Here is a 23,473-nt window from a genome sequence, read left to right on the forward strand (position 1 = left end):
TGGATGGCACATAACCAGGACAGAGCCAACAGAACTACAAAGATTTTAAAACCTGAACTGATGTAAGAACTACAGTCCATAGAAATAGTTGGGGCTTACAGCCTGAATCTAACCAGATTTGCTAAACAAAATTAACATTCTCCAAAGGCTTTAAAACAAGACCCAAAGTCTGATACTAATACTCAGAACATCCAGGATAAAATCCAAGATTATGAGGCATCTGAAAAAACAGGAAAATCTCAACTTGCATAGAAGAAAAAAAAACCCACAAATACAGAGACTTCTATTCAATACTTTAAATTAGCTATTATGAAAATGTTGGAAGAAGTTAACTAGTGAACCCTTTGCAACATCTTAGAGGAGATGAGGATAGAACTCACTGTATAGACCCAACACTAGAATGGATATAACTGGAAAGAATCATTGTACAGGAAAAACAGATCAATAAAATGTATCTAATCTGGATAACAGAAAAGAATTTTAAAAACTGGTTGATTTAGCCGCTCAGTTGTGTTCAACTCTTGTGACCCCTGGACTATAGCCCACCAGGTTCCTCTGTCCGTGGAATGATTAGAATACAGGGAGTGGGTTGCCCTGCCTTTCTCCAGGGGATCTTCCCAACCCAGGGATCCAAACCTGCTTCTCTTGGATTGCAGGCGGTCTCCTGCACTGCACTGAGCCACCAGGGAAGAGCAGAACCTGCCCAGAAGGGAACCCTCTAGGTGTTCTGGCACTGTCCATCAGCACCTTGGCTCAGCTGAGGCACTGATACCAACAGATCATAGCATCTGAAAGTCACAACTTTAGGATTTTTTTGTCATAATATGGAAAGTATGTCAAGGCTGGGAAAGGAGTACGTCAAGGTTGTATATTTAACTTATATACAGAGTACATCATGCAAAATGCCAGGCTGGATGAAGTTCAAGCTGGAATCAAGATTGCTGGGAGAAATATGAATAACCTCAGATATGAAGATGATATCACCCTTATGGCAGAAAGTAAAGAGGAACTAAAGAGCCTCTTGATGAAGGTTGAAAGAGGAGAGTGAAAAAGCTGGCTCAACATTCAAAAAACTATGGCCATGGCATCCAGTCCCATCACTTCATGGCAAATAAACAGGAATACAATGGAAACTGACAGACTTTATTTTCTTGGGCTCCAAAATCACTGCAGATGGTGACTGCAGCCATGAAATTAAAAGATGCTTGCTTCTTGGAAGAAGAGCTATAACAAACCTAGACAGCATATTAAAATGCAGAGACATTACATTGCTGGCAAAGGTCCATACAGTCAAAGCTATGGTTTTCTAATAGTCATGTATGGATGTGAGAGTTGGAGCATAAAGAAGGCTGAGCACTGAAGAAATGATGCTTTTGAACTATGGTGTTTAAGAAGACTCGAGAGTCCCTTGGACTGCAAGGTGATCAAACCAGTCAAATCCTAAAAGAAATCAGTCCTGAATATTCATTGGAAGGACTGAAGCTGAATGTCCAATACTTTGGCCACCTGATGTGAAGGGCCAACTCATTGGAAAAGACTCTGATGCTGGGAAAGACAGGAGGAGAAGGGGACAACAGAGGATGAGGTGGTTGGATGGCATCACCGACTCGATGGACATGAATTTGAGCAAGCTTCGGAAGATGGTGAAGGATAGGGAAGCCTGGCGTGCTACAGTCCAAGGGGTCGCAAAGAGCTGGATGTGACTGAGCGACTGAACAACAACAAGACAATTATTTCACTGACCCTTGTAAAAATTTATTTCTAATTTTGCTAATAAGACTATGGAGGGTAAGAAATCTCTACAACAGTTGGCTACTTATATACATAAAATAGTTCAATAAGCTGTGAAAAGTCCAGACCTATTGCTGACAGGAAGTTCATCCTTTTTCTCCAAACCCTTGTTACAGGAAAAAAAGGTTCCCTGCCAAAGAATTGATGCTTTTGAACTGTGGTGTTAGAGAAGACTCTTGAGAGTCCCTTGGACTGCAAGGAGATCCAACCAGTCCATCCTAAAGGAGCTCCGTCCTGGGTGTTCATTGGAAGGACTGATGCTAAAGCTGAAACTCCAATACTTTGGCCACGTCATGCAAAGAGTTGACTCACTGGAAAAGACCCTGATGCTGGGAGGGATTGGGGGCAGGAGGAGAAGGGGACGACAGAGGATGAGATGGCTGGATGGCATCACCAACTCGATGCACCTGAGTTTGGGTAAACTTCGGGAATTGGTGAGGGACAGAAAGGCCTGGCATGCTGTAGTTCATGGGGTCGCAAAGAGTCGGACACTACTGAGCAACTGAACTGAACTGACTGAAGATGTGTGAATGTGACATGGCAAGTAAAAGAATCTATGGCTATTTATGTTAATAGAAAATAATGATTTAGGTGATTTAAAATAGAAGACTTAAGATTATATGTAACACAAATATATAATATATGCCATTTAGATTTGACATTAACATTACATAGTGCAAGTCACTCGGTTGTGTCTGACTCATTGCGACCCCATGGACTATACAAACCATGGAATTCTCCAGGCCAGAATACTGGAGTGGGTAGCCTTTTCTTTCTCCAGGGGCTCTTCCCTCCCCTGGGATTGAACCCAGGTCTCCTGCATGTCAGGCTGATTCTTTACCAGTTGAGCCACAAGGGAAGCATTACATAATGTTAACATTAATCTTCTTTAGTATTAAACATATCTTTTCATTGTTTTCTTCAGTGCAATTTTTTTCAAAATTGATTAAAAGAAATGCAGCCTCAAATCAAGCTAAATGATAAAAGAAAAATTTAGCTTTAAAAGTCAGCCATTTTGAAACAATGCCTGGGATTTGACAAAATGATCCAGGGGGTAGGGGTCACAGATGAAAAAGAATGCACAGAATCATTGTTTTCGTATGCTTGAAATTTTCACAATTAAAAACTTAAAAAGAAAACAAACCTTAGATATGCTAAAAGTGATTCAGGGAACATTTGTTTATTAACTTAATAACAGCCTGGCTGGCACCTTGCAGGGCCAGTAATCCTGCTTTCGTAGAGCAGAGAAGTATGGAGAAAGGGCACGTGCAGTCTATATGCTCAAGAGCTATGGCTAGTTAACATCTTAATTAATTAGTATTAAATAAAATTTTAAAATTTTCAGCAAAGCTCCTCAGCTACGCTAACCACATCTCAGGTGTTCAAATAGCCACACGTGACTAATGGCTAATGCAGTAGTAATTCAGATACAGAACATTTCCACCACAAAAAATTCTATTGGGCAACACTGCTCTACAGTCTAGAGTTCAATTCTTAGCACTAACAGTTCTGTATCACTGGCTTAATTAAATTCATTAGCGCTTCAACTGTGTCACCTGCAAATGTGGACATTAACAACCTTGCAGGGTTAAGGTGAGAAATACAAATGTATATAAAGAATCTGAGTAAGCACTCAATAAAATGTTTATATAAAGTACAATATCAGTTCTAGTTTACAATAAATACTTAGACCCAACAAAGCTTGATTACAGAGAAACGTGAAAGCAGAAACTGAATTAAAATACACAATCAAGAGGAACAAGGTCTCTATTCTGAGGTGACGTTAATGTTCTATCAACACATCTTAAAAGGGGCATATAGGCTGTAATGGTTTGTGTTCTGTCAAAACTAAAACAAAAAAAGTATGCTCAAGACAACTAATAGAACAATACACTTAAAATTCTGTGCATTTCATTGTAGGTAAAAGCTACTCAGTCATGTCCAACTCTTTGTGACCCCATGAACTGTAGCCTGCCAGGCTCCTCTGTCCATGAAATTCTCCAGACAAGAGTACTGGAGTGGGTTGCCATTCCCTCCTCAGGGGATCTTCCCAACATAGGAATCGAACCTGCAGGCAGACTCACTGTAGGGAAGTATACTTTAATTTTTTTTTTTAATGTTTTTAATCTCTGAAAAACTGCCTTTATTCTCCCTTTCCTTTAATTCTTTTAGTTGGAGCTTCCATTCACAGACAATATGCTACTTTTCACATCCTATAGTTTCTGTCAAACTATTACAATCACGAAAACAAACTTAAGGATGATTTTTTCCCCTCCTGGTTTTATACTATTTTACAAAATAATCTTGTCCTACTTCTTTAATAAATGTCATCTAATACAAGTGGTCACAGAACTCTTGTTGGTACCAGCTCACTCTACTGAAATGTTTTTAGTTGTATTGAGCCAAACTCTATATCCCTCTAATTTCTGTTTGCTGATTCGAGCTCTTAAGAGTTCAGTTTTCTCTCATTCAAGCTAAACATCTTTGTCCTTTTCACTGTTTCTCACATGAAAGTTTTAAGTCCTTTGACATTTTGTGCCACTCTCTGAGGTGGATACAATATTGTTCCCAAACTTGTATATTTTATTAAAACTAGTACAAAATTTTTTAAACTTAATTTAAATGGGGTAGCTTAATTAAAAAAACAAACAAACACTTTTTAAAACTCCATCAGTATTTCACAAAACAAAGCATTTCAAAAATCCAAAGTAACAAGTACAAAGTCTCAGAACAGAATTAAAAGGTCTGTAAAAACGAAGATCATGGCATCCGGTCCCATCACTTCATGGGAAATAGATGGGGAAACAGTGGAAACAGTGTCAGACTTTAATTTTTTGGGCTCCAAAATCACTGCAGATAGTGACTGCAGCCATGAAATTAAAAGACGCTTACTCCTTGGAAGGAAAGTTATGACCAATCTAGATAGCATATTCAAAGGCAGAGATGTTACTTTGCCGACTAAGGTCCGTCTAGTCAAGGCTATGGTTTTTCCTGTGGTCATGTATGGATGTGAGAGTTGGACTGTGAAGAAGGTTGAGTGCCAAAGAATTGATGCTTTTGAAATGTGGTGTTGGAGAAGACTCTTGAGAGTCCCTTGGACTGCAAGGAGATCCAACCAGTCCATTCGGAAAGAGATCAGCCCTGGGATTTCTTTGGAACGAATGATGCTAAAGCTGAAACTCCAGTACTTTGGCCACCTCATGCGAAGAGTTGACTCATTGGAAAAGGCTCTGATGCTGGGAGGGATTGGGGGCACGAGGAGAAGGGATGACAGAGGATGAGATGGCTGGATGACATCACGGCCTCGATGGACGTGAGTCTGAGTGAACTCCGGGAGTTGGTGATGGACAGGGAGGCCTGGCGTGCTGCGATTCATGGAGTCACAAAGAGTCAGACACGACTGAGCGACTGAACTGAACTGAACTGAAGAACTTTACACCAGTATTTTTGTAGTGTGTCAGCATTAGATAGTCATCATTGGTCTGCATCACTCCAAGTTTTGGGTCTGGAAATTAAACATACAGATAAGGTCTTACTAGCAGCAGAATTGAATGTGACCATCATCACCTGCTCACTAGATACCATAATCCTGTTAATGCACTGTGAAACATGCCAGACTTCCTTTACCTTTCTTTTTTTCCCCATCAGCATTAAATTATGTCACTTGAGAAAAGAAAATTGAACGAAATTTTAGAATTCCTGCTTAATATGAGTAGAACTCTGCTATGAATGTGAGTGTTTAGGGACAGGACAAAATTCAGTACTAACTCCAGGTACATACATATGATTAAGAGCTAGCTATTTAATTGTTCAGTTGCTAAGTTGTGTCCGACTGTTTGCAATCACAAGAACTGCAGCACACCAGGTTTCCCTGTCCTTCAGTATCTCCTGGAGCTTGCTCAAACTCATGTCCATTGTGTCAATGATGCCATCCAACCGTCTCATCTTCTGTTGCCTCCTTCTCCCCTTGCCCTCACTTTTTCCCAGCATCAGGATCTTTTTCAGTGAGTCGGCTCTTCACATCAGATGGCCAAAAGCACTGGAGCCTCACCTTCAGCATTAGTCCTTCCAATGAGTATTCAGGGTTGATTCCTTTAGGATTCACTGGTTTGATCTTGCAGTCCAAGGGACTCTCAAGAGTCTTCTCCAGCACCACAGTTCAAAAGCATCAATCGGCACTCAGACTTCTTTACAGTCCAACTCTCACATCCATACACAACTACTGAAAAAACCATAGCTACTTAATAAAATCTAATTATTTCAATGATAAATAATCCCAACGAGCTTAAGGAAAACAATGGAGTGGTCACGGGGACACAGAAAGAGAAATACATGTGATTACTCAATTATATAAATGTAAATTATAAATTATTTTAAAGCAAACTATTATTTTCCAGCATAACACATAAAAACAGAAATGAATTATTTACAGGATAATGACTGGCCCCTAATTTCTAAACATGACAGAAGTCCTCATAAAAAACATACAGGCCAAGGAAGAAAGCAAATAAAATCACTCAGAGCATTATAAGAAGATGAGACAACTAAAAGTTAACTTACATATAAGTGCATAAACATTCAGGACCAGAGCTCCAAGTTTCAAAAGGAGATGTCCAAAAGAAGGATATAGCAGGGCCCTAGTAGCCACTGGTATGGGTTATAACTAGGTTTCACCCAGGTTCACCCAAGTAAGAAGTCCAAAGAAGTACTGACAGACATGATGGATGAGGGCAATGACTACCGGGGAGTCAGAATGTAGAAGCTCAACAAGTCTGTAGGACCAAAGGTGACAGTTTTAGTAGGGCTCAGCTTTGGAGCAGGAGCCACCTTGAGAGGAGGAACTGTCACTTGTAAGCCGGATGGCGGGGCAGCACTGAAGACACAGGCCCGCTAAGTCAGCACAGAGCGGGGCGGGGGGGGGGGGGGGGGGGGGGCTTAGTTCATTTTTATTTATGTTTTTAATAGTTTGATAGACTCTGTTATTTAGGCTGTGGTTGGTCTTCATTGCAGCACATGGGTTTTTTTAGTTGTGGCAAATGGGTTTAGTTGCCCTGCGGCATGTGGGATCTTCGTTCGCCAATCAGGTATCAACCCAAGTCCCCTGGAGGGCAAGTTCTTTACCACTGGACCAACAGGGAAGTCCCGAGGGGACTTACTTTAAAAACTGCATTTGACTGTAGCAACAAAGATGGTATTCCTGAACTAAGAGACTGAAGAAACCACCCAACCTCACCCCAAAATAAAACTGTCTGTATTGCTGGTACAGTAAAACCCATCACAAATAACCTGAAGAGAAAAAAAGAACTCAGCATCCATACCAAATTACTTACACAGAATTTTTAAAAGTGAAAAACTTGGGCAGATGAAAACACACCGAAAACTATAGCAATAAAACTGAGGAAAGATGTAACACTCCATCACAAATAAGAAATAACTAAAAAAACAGATGCAGACATAAAAGAACATCTCAAATCAAATACTCTAAATAGAGTGAATAAAAAGTTTAAATAACAGGAACAAAGTGAATTTAAAATAGAAAAAAAAAAAAACACAAAACCGTCTCAGAAATGAAGACTAAGTTATAAGATATACAATATAAAAGAATTGAAGGAAACAATATAAAAGAGATGCAAAGATCCAATAAGCAAAGGTCACTGAAGAATGAAACAGTTGAACTAATATTTGAACTAATATTCAAAACTATAATTACTGACTCAAAACATCAATCTACAATCTGAAAACACATACCAGGGAAAATTTATCTAGACTAGTCAACACAGAGACATAACTAAGTAAAATAATTCAATTTTACAGATAAAGAAAAACTCACATCTTCAAAAAAGACCACACCATCAACAAAGAAAAGAAAACCAGCTTGGCATCAGCAACATATAAACAAGACAATGGCAGGGCAATCATTTTTAAGAAATCTAAGAATATGTGAGTCAAGCTATCCTTCAAACATCAGGACTGTTAGGTACACACTTTTCACATCTAAGCCCTTAAAAGGTTTCCACAAGCACGGCTGAGGAATCTCTACTAGACAGTAAGTTTCATCCAACCAAGAGACAATAAAACTTCAAGAAAATTAATATTAACTCTATTTATAGAATTAAATCTAAAACAAAGGTATTGATGAGAGTAGAATATACATAAAATGGCATATTCTCACAAAGTAATAAAGTCAGAGGAAAAGAGACTAGAAAAAAATTGAGTAGAGTAAGTTCATTCACACATTAATAAACACAGCATAAAATTCCCTCCCCTCCACACCTCTAAATAAGAAAAAAGAGAACTAAAAGAACTTTATTTTTTTTGGCCACATCTGCAGCTTGAGGGATCAAACCTGGGCCCAGAGGGTAAAAGAGTCGACTCTGAACTGCCAAGGACTGGAGTCCAGAGTCAGCTGGACTGCCAAGGACTGGAGTCCAGAGTCAGCTGGACTGCCAGGGAATTCCCAGGAATTTTTTAAAGTATAAACATAAAAGCAACTCACTAAAACAAAAATATAAACCTCCTTAGATACCAAAAAGTATACAAAACAAAATAAAAATATTTTTAAAAATTACAAAATAAGTAACATAAAACCAAGATAAGGTCAATTCAGTGGAAAAGGTAACATCTTTAACAGACTACACCTATATTATACATTTACTAACACATTCTTGATGAAAGTCAAAGTGGAGAGTGAAAAAGTTGGCTTGAAGCTCAACATTCAGAAAACGAAGATCATGGCAACTGGTCCCATCACTTCATGGGAAATAGATGGAGAAACAGTGGAAAGTGTCAGACTTTATTTTTGGGGGGCTCCAAAATCACTGTAGATGGTGACTGCAGCCATGAAATTGAAAGACGCTTACTCCCTGGAAGAAAAGTTATGACCAACCTAGATAGCATATTCAAAAGCAGAGACATTACTTTGCCCACAAAGGTCCATCTAGTCAAAACTATGGTTTTTCCAGTAGTCATGTATGGATGTGAGAGTTGGACTGTGAAGAAAGCTGAGCGCCGAAGAACTGATGATTTTGAACTGTTGGAGAAGACTCTTGAGAGTCCCTTGGACTGCAAGGAGATCCAACCAGTCCATCCTAAAGGAGATCAGCCCTGGCATTTCTTTGGAAGGAATGATGCTGAAGCTGAAGCTCCAGTACTCTGGCCACCTCATGTGAAGAGTTGACTCATTGGAGAAGACTCTGATGCTGGGAGGGATTGGGGGCAGGAGGAGAAGGGGACGACCGAGGATGAGATGGCTGGATGGCATCACCGACTCGATGGACGTGAGTTGAGTGAACTCCGGGAGTTGGTGATGGACAGGGAGGCCTGGCGTGCTGCGATTCATGGGGTCGCAAAGAGTCGGACACGACTGAGTGACTGAACTGACTGACTGACTGACACTTTAGCACTTACCAAGGACTTTTATACATATCTCACTACCTGACCAGTAAAGTAGAACAGAAAAATACTGTTTTTCTCTTTTTACTCAAATTTACAAACTAAGGCTTAAAAGCATAAAAGATAAAGTAAAGCAGACAGGATTAAAACCCATCATCTTAAAATACAAACTGAAGAAACACGTAATATTTTATTTCCTGCTTTAAAAGTGTTACTTAGCCACCCCTTTTCAAAAATCTTTTGAAGGAATTAGCCTGAAACTTTTGATATTCTGGGTACAAAGCTTCTTCAAACAAAGAAAATGTCTAAAGAAGTTTAAGTCTATTTAATGGCAGTGGCAACTAAGCTGGCAACAAATGTGACCCTGTCTCAGGTACTGGATGCAAGAAGTTCTGGTTTAGTAAATGACCACCAGCAGAGTGAAGGAAGAGCTACTCAGACCCAGGCTGTGTGATCTCTAAGTTCACGTTCGCCCACTTCCAGTAGAATACTAGTTTTGAAAACACATATTTGCTCCAACACAATTGATACTTCGGGGCATTTTGAGCACACTGAATTTGAAGTTTGCTTCTGTAGGACTTGTCTACCAGAAATACTAGGTGAATCAGAAAACTGCACTCAGCTGAAATGAGCCGAATAGGCACGCTCAGCACTGACACACACCTCAGATATCTAAGCGCCCTCAGTTCATCTCCTGGGCTACAAGTCACACCCCACCCACCTCTGGTGTTACAAGTTTCTCTGAGATTTAAGGTAACTTTCCTTCCATCACTTCACAGTAATTCACTAGCTGCAATACCTGACACCCACTTCTACAAGTAAACTTCCAAAAGGCAGTATTTCTATTACAGTATTTACGTTTTTGTTAGCCATTTTTCATATGTAAAACTGTGCTCTCAGTTCTATTAGGTTCTTACCTTGGTTTCTAATTTGTTTTCAATGAAGTTTTTAATTGTTGTGGCCCAACTCTATTTTTCCCACAAGCTCTGTGGGTTATTACCTGATTTTAGTCAGCAATTGCATAATACACTGACTTTCAAGAACTTATGTCCTGATATAGCACAAGTGACTGTATATAAAGCAATTAGAAATATACTTTAAACAACGCAACCGTAAGTATTATTTACACTTATTACAATTTCCTCAAAAGAGTAAAACAAGGTTTAGATCAGCTAATATGGGGTTGGGGGGAAGCCCAGCAAGGAATCTAACTCAGAATAGATGAGCAATAAATGCCAGGTTACTACATTTTCCCTTTCTTAAAGATTCTGACTTAGTTCCAGAGCACTGATAACCAAAGGTGAAAAACAAGATACCATATTAACTGAAACCCATTAACATAGGAGAAAATTTTTTTCTTAAATCAGAACCACCACCATGTATGGAAGTAAACAACCAACTCCAGGGACTTTTTTCCCCCAGGTCTGTATTCTTAAAAGCAAACTTTCAATTCTCCTTTCACACGCTATCAGATAAAACACCTCTTACAGATTACACACAGAAATGTTCAACTATCTCCTCTATTAAAAAAAAATCTTTAAGATTAAAATTATCACCAGCTTCAAACAAGACTGTAATTGTCCCAGGAGGTTTTAGGTGAAATTTCAAAGGATCTCAAGTGAAAATGTGTTCATATTATTTTACTTATAAAAGAAAATCTCAAGTGGAATACAGCATATAAGGTAACAAAAAACTAACATCACCATCATTTATTTCTATATTTCAATTTACATTTTACTTTTAAATAGCCAAAAAGATTGCTTTTATTAATCTATAATTGATTAATTCCATAATAATGGAAAAATTTTAGTTTCAAATTAAGTAATGAAAATACAATTCATACCTTACCCACGGGGTGGGGGGGGGGGGGGGAGAATCCCATACAACACATCAAACTAGTTTTGCTTTGTTTTTTAAGTTACAACTTTAATACAAGTTTGTACAGCATGCATCTTAAAACAGCTTAAATGTAAATGTACTGCTGACATTCCAGGTAAATTCCCAGAAGTCAAGAATAAGGTTTTCCTTCCCTCCATATTCTACTATATACACTAAGAACCATCACGTTTGAATCTCCACTTGTTCTTCTTACCATCAACACCAACAACTGACATTATTTCTGAGATCATTTTTCACTAAAAATCTTAAGTTCTTCTCTTTTCAGTAGGGCTATTGCTTACTAACAGAGAGCACAGTTGTATTAACATTTAGATGTGAATGCTGACAGTTGGCTAGGCTCACTGATTAAATGGCTTGCTCTGCCACACCAGCTTGCCAGCAAGCCTTTCTCAAATTCCAAGAATTCAATTTGATTTTTAAGTTTTCTGAAAAACACCTACAAAGCAACTCTAAATTACAAATGTTCTCCCTTCTAACATTTTATATTCCTGTCTGATAATATCATATACACTGGTCCCTGACTTTATCAGAATCAGTTTTAGAGCTTTCTGAAACTACAGATGACTCACCCAACAGGGTCCACATGATAAACATCCTCATTTAATCCAGGTACCATTTTTCCTCCAATGCTAACGTAACCAAAAAAGAAACAATAAAAATGTTCTCTTATGCTTTTGTGATGGGAGAAAGGCCAGGTAAACAAACCTAATACTATGATTCATTCATAAATACAACTTCCAAGGCTTTACCAAGTAATACAGGTTCTGCCTGATATCCTACAATTACCTCATGTAATACTGTATTCTACAATGCCAAGGCCCAGGTTAACTCCCTTCTCCAAAAACCTTTACGCAAGCACAAAATCCAAAGATAAAGATTTCTCTCTCTTGCCCTGTAGTCACTGTCTTCATGCTCACTTCATGCAAAAATATGTACTGATTAACAAAGTCCCTATTCTCATAAAACCTACATCTTAATTATAGAAGACGTGATAAATTACTTGTATTGATACGTCAAATAATGATAAGGAGAAAAATACAGCAAGGAAGAAAATACAGAGATGAGTTGAAGAGGGCTTTCGGTCAAGGAAGGCCGCAATATAACATTTAGAGAATATCTGAGCAGAATTCTATCAATAAAAGAAATAAGAGAAGAGATGAACCATGCAGGTATCTGGAGGACAAAATTCTGAACAAACAGCCTCTGTGTATGATCCCTTCTATAACTTAGCTTTGTATGTCCAAAAGCACTTTTACGAGCAAAGAAAATAAATTTGAATCAATGCTTTCTAAGAAATGCATTATCAGAAGCAGAAATATTAAAGGAAATAAGAATGCACACTAAACAAAGAGATCCCTTCTGTTAAAGCCAGTTGGCCAATAGCTCTCCTGTCCATCAATCAAACAGAACACCATGTCTGCCTCTGTGGAAACTGCTTTTAACCAGTCTTCAAAGTTAACAGTTGGAATGGCAACTCTTTATCATCAAATAACTTAGTTTGTATAATCCCCAGTAAAGGTTCAAGACTGCAAGGCTTTGAAATACTCACAGAATCGAACATTAAATTCAGGTACCTATTAGCTTTTGTCTGCTTTTCTACACATATAGTGTTGTCTATTACAATCGAAAACTAAAATGTAGTCATTCGGTTTTTTTTTAACCCGAATACTCTATTCCCAAAATACCTGCACAAATAAATACTGTAACCAACTCTCTTAACCCAAAAGCATCATTTCTTAAATATTTCATGTTTCTAACACAATAAAGCATTTAAAAATATATATACTATATATATATATATATATATATATAGCTGTTAACCTTAATCTCAGTGCCTTCCTTAATAAACATGTCCCTATCTTGAGATGCTTTGAGACTAGAGAAGGATTCTACAAGTGCACTGTCCACTGTGGCTATGTGAATTTAAATTAATTAAAATTAATAATTCAGTTCCTCAATCACACTAGCCATATTTCAAGTGTACAACAGCCACAAATGGTTAATGGCTACGATAATAGACAGAACAGATATAGAACATTTCTATTATCACAGGAAGTTCCACTGCGTAATACAAAGAGTAAGTTTCCAATAAATTGCAAATATTATCACCATGCTATGCTAACTTCTCTTACCACTTTTCTAGGAAAGAAAAATTTTATCCATAAATCATTCAGGCTATAGTCCAAAAATAGATTAATGCTGGACATATTTTAAGTACTTCCAACTTAAAAGATTTTTTTTCTTACAGGTCACACTAACATCTAAAAAGAAGAGAAAATAAAGCAAAGGCACTAACAGTCACCAAACTAGCTTCATTCCAAGGTATGAGGGTATGTCCAACTACTTTTCCAAGTGGGCTAAAATCTAAAAAGGTGTGGACTTCACTCTACCCTAGCAATCTCATTATTCCTAGCTTAAGCTATATCCCAAGAAAGTCGTATAAAGATCTGGTAGTGCCCCTCAAACTATTTAGATAAACAAATAGCATCATAGGTAGGCAAACACACATTTGCTAATAACTCAGTTTTCCAAGCTGTTAAAATGGTATGTAATCACAACAACAACAAAACACCTCTGGCAAACACAAATAACTCTTCTTTAAACTCCCACATAATATCACATTAAATTCATCAACTGTTCTTTCTATAGACAAATTAAGACATATTTTGCAGACATTTTGACCAACTCATGGCAAGGCTCAGCATTTCAGAACACAGTAGAGTAAAATGGGGGGAAAAGATGGGCCAAATATGCAACAAAATTGAATTTCAGATACCGACTAGACTAGAACAAGCCAGGAAAATCCACTACAGAAATTCTGAAATTTTTTTACACACCGACGTGTAAACCAGGTTTCTTTTGAAAAATTAAGGCAAAAACATACTTCATTATTTTGAAATCAGTGCTTCAAATATTAAAAAAATATAAACTAATTTCATTCTTATACAACTTCACTACGAACAAGCAGGATACAACTAACAAAGCACTAGCTGAAAACCTGAATGCTAATAGAAGGATTTAACAGTTATTAACCTAGCAACACTTGATTACACGGTATTAGAGTATGCAAACTTTTGAGGGGGAGGGGGGAGGGGTTGAAATCAAAAGCAGTAACTACTACAAGTACTGAAGAAGCAGAAACAACTTTGTAAGAGCAAATACTAACCATACTTTGGTTAGTAATATTTTCATTTTTAATGTAAGAGAACAATAAGGATACTATATTCCCTTTCATTTAATGATTTTTACATTTTTTTCTGCATACACTTTATAACAAGCCCTTTAGCACCTTGATTTTAGCAATGAATTTAAGGGACTTCCTCCACTATCACCACCAAATAAATTTTTTTAAAAGTTTAAGATGTTTAATCAAAAATTGTTATGCTATGAATGGTTAAGCAAACTGTGGTACATCCACATGGTAGAATTCGACTCAGCAATTAAAAAGAACAAACTATTGCTACACTCAACAATCTGGATGAATCTCAAGGGAATCTGGTTACACACAAAAAAAAGGCTAATCCTAAAAAGTCATGTACAGTATGACTCTTTTCAGTAAACATTCTTCAAATGACCAAATTATAAAAACAGAGAACAGATTAATGGTAGTTGCCAGTCTCAGGTTAGAGGAGATGGGAGGAACAGGAGAGAGTGCAGTTCTAAAAGGGCAACAGAGGGATCCTTGTGCTCATGGAACTGTTCTGTATGTTGACTGTAATGACGGTTATGTAATCTACACGTGTGGCAACACTGCAAAGAACTAAATATACACACAAATTAGTACAAGTAAAATGGAGAAATCTAAATAAGACTGGCAGATTGCATTAACGTTACAATATTGAACTATGGCTTTGCAAAGCATTAGCAGTGGGGAAACTGGATAAAGAGTACAAGGTATCTATTATTTTTTTAAATTATGTGCAACTCTACAGTCCACCTCTAACTAAGGTTTTTAAGTGCTGCCCTAACAATTAGGAAAATTTCATAAACTGGATATTAGACATACTAGGGAGTGATTATTAATATTATTATGGTTATACAAAACAATATCCTTACTCTAAGAGGATGCTTTGCTGAAGCATGTAGGGATGAAGATCAGGCCAGCAATTTCCTTTTAACTCTTGTATATGTGCGAGGACAGAGAAAAAGCAAATCTGGCAAAATGTTAAATGTTTACAGAATCTGCAAGGGCTCCCTGTACTCATCTCAACTTTTCAACTTGAATTTTTTCAGAGTTGGGGAGGAAGATTAACGACAAACTACTATCCTAAAACTATGTTACAGTCGAACCTACACACCAATTACTCCTTTAAAATATATAAAAAACAAACTTCTGGTGAAATAGTGATACAGTCCTACACACACTCCATTAGTCTAAAAACCAAAAAACTGCCCATAAGGATTTCAAGGTAACTAAGAGGTACACCGTATTGGATGTGACTTTCTTACATGTGTTTCCATACTTAATGACTAAGTCTATAGGCATATGGATGTTTTCGTAAAATCAAAGTTAGTTCAACACGGGTCTAGAAAACCCGGGTCCTTGGAGTTGTTATACTTTTCAAACAAACGAAATACATTTAAACTGCAAAAGGAAAACACTAACACTTCCGTAACACACACTCCAAATTTTAAGTCTTAAGTTTGGTTGTTGTTGCTCAGTCTCTAAGTCGTGTTCGACTCTGCGACCCCATGGATTTCAGCTCGACAGGCTGCAGTTTGGCAGTTTGGTAAACGTAGTTAATTCTTTAAAAGAAATGTCTCCATGAAAGCGGCAACCCACCCAGCCAAACAAAAGCGTGCTACAGAGTGTTAATTACAGCACCTAAGCTACAACGTAAACAGTCCCTCCAAGCATCATCTTATTAATGTATCAAAAAAACAATGCAAACTGCACATATCTGAAATGCAGGAAATTATCGAGCCTAAGCTACCGCCAAAGAGATCCATTTCAAAAGTTCTTATATTCTCTTTTCTCTGTTAATTTCTTGCATTCGTGTTAACACACTTCAGTCTATAAGAAACCCTTGTCTAGAACTTCTCAACTAAAAGCTCTCAACTTTTCACTTCCTACTGGACCGCCCCCTCGCAGTGGGCCCCACCTCCAAGGAGGGTGATGGGGTGGGGCTGTTTCCCGCTCGGAAACTAAGAAATAAATGTCTCTTCACTACTCCAGAAAAGAGGGAATGAGAGAGGCCGAGAAGCTGGAAACGCAAGCATCCCTACTGACTACCAGGGTAGTCGTTCAGAAAGCTTCCTCTCCTCTTCTGAAGGCCTTTCTTCCTTCCCTCCTCCCAAGTCAATCAGTGACCCCGAGTCGGGCGGGGACAGGTGAATCCCAAGAGGAGAGTAAGAGGGAGGGACGGACCATGGAAGGAGAGCCGCGCTTGGGCAATGAATGAGCGGTGCGGCATCCGCACCACCTGTTCCTTCCAAGGGTGCCACCCTGGCCTGCCGGCAGCGTTCCCACACCAGCCGGGCCGCCGCTCCTGCCCCTGTCGCCTGGTTCCCTGATGAAGGCAGGCCTCTCCTTCCTTCTCTCGGGACGAATGAGGACCGGTCGTCTAGAAGCTGGGAGCAAGGGGCCTACTCCACAACCACGGCCTTCGGAGCGTGGGGACGGGGAGGAGGAAACCTGTGGTCCCGGGCGCGCGGGCCGAAGAGGGAACCTCAAGGAACGGACGAAGGAGTGCATTCGGCCTGACCAGGAGTACGAAGGCGGGGTCCCGGGCGGGGGTGGCCCGGTGCCCGGTGGGCCGAGGTTAGGGGTGACAGGCCCGTGTACCGGCTAAATCCTCCTCGCTGCCTGCTCGGAGCCTCACACTTACCAGGATCCGCTTGAAGAGCGCGTTCTCCTTGGGCGGGAGGCTCACGGCCGGCATCGTTCCGGCTCCTCCCGCTGCTCCCGCCACCGCCCGGCTCGGTCAGCCTGTTTGTCCGACCGCCGCCGCCGCCGTCGTCCTGGCTGCTTCAGCCTTGATTGCCCGGATCCACCGCCGCCACCAGGCCTCAGGTGTCACCGCGTCGCCCAACCCCGACACCCCCTTCCCCTCGTAGTCTTTTTTTCCTTTCTCACTTAACACTGCCGCCGCCTCCCCCCCCCCAACGGGTCTCCGTCGGCGGTTCACGTGGTAACTGAACAGACCGACAGAGGCAGCCAAAATGGCGGACGCCGAGGGCTTTCCCACCCGGGTCACACCTACTAGCGCGCAGGCGCGATGACCTCCTTTCCCCACCTCCTCTGTCCTGGAGCTTGCTGGGAAACCTGGAGGCCGTCAGGCCCGTGGAGGCCTGAAGGGTCTCGACAGGCCCCGCCCATCCTTTCGGTTTCCTGTCTTGGAGGCGCTGGGGAAGCGTGGGGAAAGTGACCGGCTGCGGTTCCGACCGCCTCAGCATCGCGTCTCCACTGCTAATTGCTAGATTGGCCTTTCATTCATTGGGTAGGCTCTCCCAGTCTGTATAATCAGAGTTTGAGCCTGAAGTGCTAAAATGCGGGTGTTCAAGAAGCGCTGTGTTTGATCGTGGACAAAGTGCCTGGTTGGGCAGCAGAGGCGGAGGAGACTTGTAAACTGATACAGAGAGGATGGAGCTTAATGGAGTCTGAAAAGCGTGAAAGAGTTAACCAATTAAACGGGCCTGGCTGGGGTATCCAGGATCTACTTTGTTACTTTAAGAGGACCCTGCAAAGGTAGTCAGCCAGATCATATTTGCACTGCCAAAGAAACGTCTGAAGGTTAAAGTGTGTTTTCATTTTATCAGCGAGTTCATGCAATGCAGTGTTGGGTCACCTTGGGGTAGTGAAGAATTCAAGGTCACTGACTCCCTTGGAGCTGGCTTCAAGCAAGTGCTTAATACTCTGACTGCCCGTCACTAGAAATCCTTAAATCTTAGGAAGCCGAAGAGTATCTGGCAAGGATACTAGAGAACTGCAGTAAGCAAGGTCAGGCTGGATACCGAATAGAACCACTTCGAAGTCATTTCACTAAAAATCGACAGTGAAACTATTTAAAAAGTGGCATTCTATCAATGACTACAGATTTTCACATCATATGAACAATTATTATCCTTGATTGCTTTTGATTATCTCTCTCCAGATCCTGAATTCCATCAGTAGTAGCATTTTTTACATCGAGTCGTTAAATAATACTTCCAGTAGCTTTGATCTTTTAATCATAGTTACATAGATATTTTGCTGGTTTTGGCTTGCTCTTTACTGCGCCATGGAAGGTGTGAGTTGAGTAAGATGTTTTCCTGTGGAAAAATCTGGGACCAATACTTGGGTTTTCTGGCTGTTATCTTGAATGCCCTTTCCTTTTGCCTGGGTCACCAGTAAGATCGTTGAAGTCAAATCCCAGAATTTCTTCAAATTCTGTGATCTCTTTAAAAGTTCCATTAAGAAAATTCTGGGTATAAGAAACAGTGTTTTGAGTTTTGAAATATGACCAGTTTCTTAACTTTAGTTTTAAAAGAAAAAAAAACTAAGAACTAATTTAGAATTCATAAAATACAGTTGTTATTTAGTGATAACCTTCAAACTTCACACCCCCCTCAACAGGTTTTTCAACTATCTGAACTATTAAAAAGTAGAAAAATTGTGTAACTCAAGGTGATAATTTTAGCTTAGCTTCTCATTTGAGTTTCCAAATCTCTAGCTTCATAGCCGAAAGTACTTTTAGCAATATTATTTGCTATATTTCTCTAAATTTCTCCTGTAAATAATACTCTGTTTTCACCATGGGGGAAGAAAATTTCTGCTCTTTGAAACAAACAGTAGTTTCCACCAGAAGCTGAGTAACTGAATAGATGAGCCAGCAATATAGTTTGGCAAATATGTTCCTTTTGGCTGATGACAAATAACAATATTTAAGACTTAGTGAATACTAGTCTGATTCAACATTTATGTGAATTACATCCTAGTTCAAATGCACCTGATAGTTGGACCACACAGTTCGTAATTTGATAGCCTGAACTCAAGAAAATGTCTACTCTGATAAATCACCACTATTTGACAAATAGAAATCCCATTTAACAGGTTATACTCTGAGTGACAGCTATGTAGGGAGTTAACATATCCAGGGCTAGATGTGAGGTGGTGATGATGATGATAATGGTTAGTTCATTCATCTTACCCCATGTATTTGCATATCACTGTGATAAATCAACCATAACCAGATGGCTCAGTGGTAAAGAATCTGCCCGCAATGCAAGAGCCGCAGGTTCGATCTCGGGTGGGGAAGATCCCCAAGAAAAGGAAATGGCAACCCACTCCAGTATTTTTGCCTAGGAAATCCCATGGAGAGAGGAGTCTGTTGGGCTCCTGTCCATGGGGTTGCAAAAGAGTTGGACACAACTTATCGACTAAAAAACAACCATAAATATATAACTTTGCAAACTTTAAGTCTACAAAAGGGAAATGTAGAGTGAAATTCCTCTTTCTTCATATATGTAAGATGTTCTCTATTGACACTTTTAGATCTTTACATATTTAAATTTTATAGAAGGAAATCTGTATTTGCCACTCAACGTTTACAAAATATTAACATTTCTGTGATTGCTTCCTTCTTTTAAACAAAAGCTTTCAGATACTTCCATCCCTCTCTAGATTCTAAATTTGGTGACTAGTACTCTCATGCTTCATAAATCAATAAACAGTTGTTCGGTCACTAAGTTATGTCTGACTCTTTACAATCCCATGGACTATAGTACGCCAGGGTTCCCTGTTCTTCACTATCTCCCGGAGTTTGGTCAAATTTATGTCCATTGAGTGAGTGATGCTATCTAACCATCTCATCCTCTGCCGCCCCTTTCGCCTTTAATCTTTCCCAGGATCAGAGTCTTTTCTTTCTCATTAGGTGGCCAAAGTATTGGAGCTTCAGCTTCAGGATCAGTCCTTCCCATGACGACTGCTCAGGGTTGATTTCCTTTAGGATTGACTGGTTTGATCTTGCTGTCCAGTTCCATTCAGTCATGTCCAACTCTTTGCGACCCCATGGACTGCAGCACACTAGGCCTCCCTGTCCATCACCAACTCCTGGAGTTTACTCAAATGCATGTCCGTTGAGTCGGTGATGCCATCCAACCATCTCATCCTCTGTCATCTCCTCCCGCCTTTAATCTTTCCCAGCATCAGGGTCTTTCCCAATGAGTCAGTTCTTCGCATCAGGTAGCTAAAGGATTGAAGCTTCAGCATCAGTCCCTCCAATAAATATTCAGGACTGATTTCCTTTGGGATTGACTGGTTCGATCTCCTTGCAGTCAAAGGGATTCTCAAGAGTCTCCTCCAACACCACAGATCAAAAGCATCAATTCTTCGGCGCTCAGCTTTCATCGTAGTCCAACTCTCACGTACATCACTACTGGAAAAACCATAGCTTTGACTAGACAAACCTTTGTTGGCAAAGTAATGTCTCTGCTTTTTAATATGCTCTCTAGGTTGGTCATAACTTTTCTTCCAAAGAGCAGGCGTCTTAATTTCATGACTGCAGTCACCATCTGCAGTGACTTTGGAGCCCCCCAAAATAAAGTCTGTCACTGTTTCCACTGTTTCCCCATCTATTTGCCATGAAGTGATGGGACCAGATGCCATGATTTTAGTTTGCTGAATGCTGAGTTTTAAGCCAAATTTTTCACTCTCCTCTTTCACTTTCATCAAGAGGCTCTTTAGCTCCTCTTTACTTCCTGCTATAAGGATGGTATCATCTTCATATATGAAGTGAAGTGAAGTGAAGTCGCTCAGTCGTATCTGACTCTTTGCGACCCCGTGGACTGTAGCCCACCAGGCTCCTCTGTCCATGGGATTCTCCAGGCAAGAATATTGGAGTGGGTTGCCATTTCCTTCTCCAGGGGATCTTCCCAACCCAGGGATCGAACCCAGGTCTCCTACATTGCAGGCAGATGCTTTAACCTCTGAGCCACCAGGGAAGCACTCTCATATATGAGGTTATTAATATTTCTACCTGCAATCTTGATTCCAGCTTGAGCTTCATCCAGCCCAGCATTTCGCATGATGTACTCTGCAAAGTTAAATAAACAGAGAGACAATATATATACAGCCTTGTCATACTTGTCAGTAAACATGTAGGAAGTACTTTTATTTTTCTATACTGTTTTCAGTTCTTGCTTTACTTTAACCCTCCAAGAAGATGTGAGTTGAGTAAAAAAATCTGGAACTAAAAATTTGGTTTTCCAGCAACACAGATAGACCTGGGGATTATCAGACTAAGTGAAATAAGTCAGACAGAGAAAGACAAATATATGATATTGCTTATATACAGAATCTAAAAGAAAAAAATGATACTAATGAATTTATTTGCAAAACAGATTCACAGACTTAGAGAATGAAATTATGATTACAAGGGGGAAGTGAGAGGGGAAGGGATAGACAGGCAGTCTGGGACTGACATGTACGCATTACTATATTTAAAATAGATAACCAGGGAGGGGGGTTCAGGATGGGGAACATGTGTATACCTGTGGCGGATTCATGTTGATGTATGCCAAAACCATACAATATTGTAAAGTAATTAACTTCCAATTAAAATAAATAAATTTATATTAAAAAATAATAAAATAGATAACCAACAAGGGCCTACTTTATAGCACAGGAAACTCTGCTAAATAGTCTGTAACAACCTGATAAACAATAGATACATATATATGTAAAAACAAAACAAAATCATGATTTTTTTTTTTTTTTTTAGCTGCTAACTCTAACCCTTCCCCTTTGCCTGGGTCATAAATAAGGTGTTAGCATTCAAATTCTAGAGATGCGTAAATGAATGTCATGTAGCAGCTTCTACCAAAATACAGCTATTAGCTCCTAGATGGAATTGCTTCATCAGGATTCTTTTCAAGATGGAGTTTCACCTACAGCTGCCTACTCCAAGTGTAGGGTTCCATCAGCTCTAACACACTGAGAGAAATGTGCTTATACTTCATCACTTTCCCAAAATATACACTAGTAAAAGGACACGTGGGCAAAAGAAGAAAACGGCCTTTTTCCAATAGCAGTAGTGAAATTTAGTAGTTTGCCTAATGGGTATGTATGTGTGTGTGTGTGTGGGTGTGCTAAGTCACTCAGTCATGGCTCTTTACGCTTTGACTAAATGTGGCTTCTGTTCCAACTTGGAGTCTAGCAAAAGCTGTGTTAGGACAAGCTTCCAAGGGATGGTGTAGAAAGGATATACAACTGACAAGTTGCTGACTGGACAAGAAGCCAAGAAGCTGAGAACCAACAACTGACTCAGCATATTAGTCGGGTGGTTTGCTTACTTGAGCATGAGCCCAGGAGGCTCAAACTAGGTTACAAACTATAAAGTGACCTACAGTGTAGCAATCTCTGTAGCCGCCAGTTGAATGTAAAAATGAACCAAACATCAAACAACTATTTTTGGTCAATAATTTTTGGTTAAAATTTTTTTCAATAACATTGCTAAAAAATATATAGACAGAAAAAGAAATTTGCTTAACATTTATTTTGCCTTTAACATGAACCTACATGACATTATGTTTAAAAGATTAAAGTATTAAAATTTATTATTTCTTTAGTTAGTTCAGTCACTTAGTCGTGTCTGACTCTTTGCAACCCCATGGACTGCAACGTGCCAGGCTTCCCTGTCCATCACCAACTCCCAGAGCTTGCTCAAACTCATGTCCATTAAGACAGTAATGCCATACAACCTTCTCATCCTCTGTCGTCCCTTTCTCCTCCTGCCTTCAATCTTTCCCAGCATCAGGGTCTTTTCCAATGAGTCAGTTCTTCACATCAGGTAGCTAAAGGATTGAAGCTTCAGCTTCAGCATCAGTCCCTCCAATAAATATTCAGGACTGATCTCCTTTAGGATTGACTGGTTGGATCTCCTTGCAGTCAAAGGGACTCTCAAGTCTTCTCCAACACCACAGTTCAAAAGCATGAATTCTTCGGCGCTCAGCCCTCTTTATAGTCCAACTCTCACCTCCATACATGACCACTGGAAAGACGATAGCTTTGAGTAGACAGACTTTGTTGGCAAAGTAATGTCTCTGCTTATTAATATACTGTCTAGGTTTGTCATAGCTTTTTGTCCTAGGAGCAAACGTCTTTTAAGTTCATGGCTGCAGTCACCATCTGCAGTGATTCTGGAGCCCAAGAAAATAAAGTCTGACACCCTTTCCATTGTTTCCCCATTTATTTGCCATGAAGTGATGCCCTGATCTTAGTTTTTTGAATGTTGAGTTTTAAGCCAGCTTTCTCACTCTCCTCTTTCACTTTCAAGAGGCTCTTCAGTTTCTCTTCGCTTTCTGGCATAAGGGTGGTGTCATCTGCATATCTGACGTTATTGATATTTCTCCGGGAAATCTTGATTCCTGCTTGTGCTTCATTCAGCCCGGCATTTCTCTGCATATGTACTCT

At 39.7% G+C, this 23,473-nt stretch overlaps 1 protein-coding gene across 2 annotated transcripts in view; it reads right to left on the reverse strand.

The window, feature by feature from the left end:
* Positions 1-17,053, reverse strand: part of NAA15 (N-alpha-acetyltransferase 15, NatA auxiliary subunit) — a 69,552-nt gene extending 52,499 nt beyond the window's left edge. For both annotated transcript variants that reach the window (XM_068989484.1, XM_068989483.1), the window contains exon 1: positions 16,911-17,053. In XM_068989484.1, coding sequence (XP_068845585.1) covers positions 16,911-16,964 — 54 coding nt within the window. In that variant the 5' untranslated portion in view covers positions 16,965-17,053. The remainder of the gene's footprint in view (positions 1-16,910) is intronic.
* Between the last annotated feature and the right edge of the window lie 6,420 nt (positions 17,054-23,473).

The sequence above is a fragment of the Capricornis sumatraensis genome, chromosome 17, assembly GCF_032405125.1.
Source record: "Capricornis sumatraensis isolate serow.1 chromosome 17, serow.2, whole genome shotgun sequence".
NCBI classification, from domain to species: Eukaryota; Metazoa; Chordata; class Mammalia; order Artiodactyla; family Bovidae; genus Capricornis; species Capricornis sumatraensis.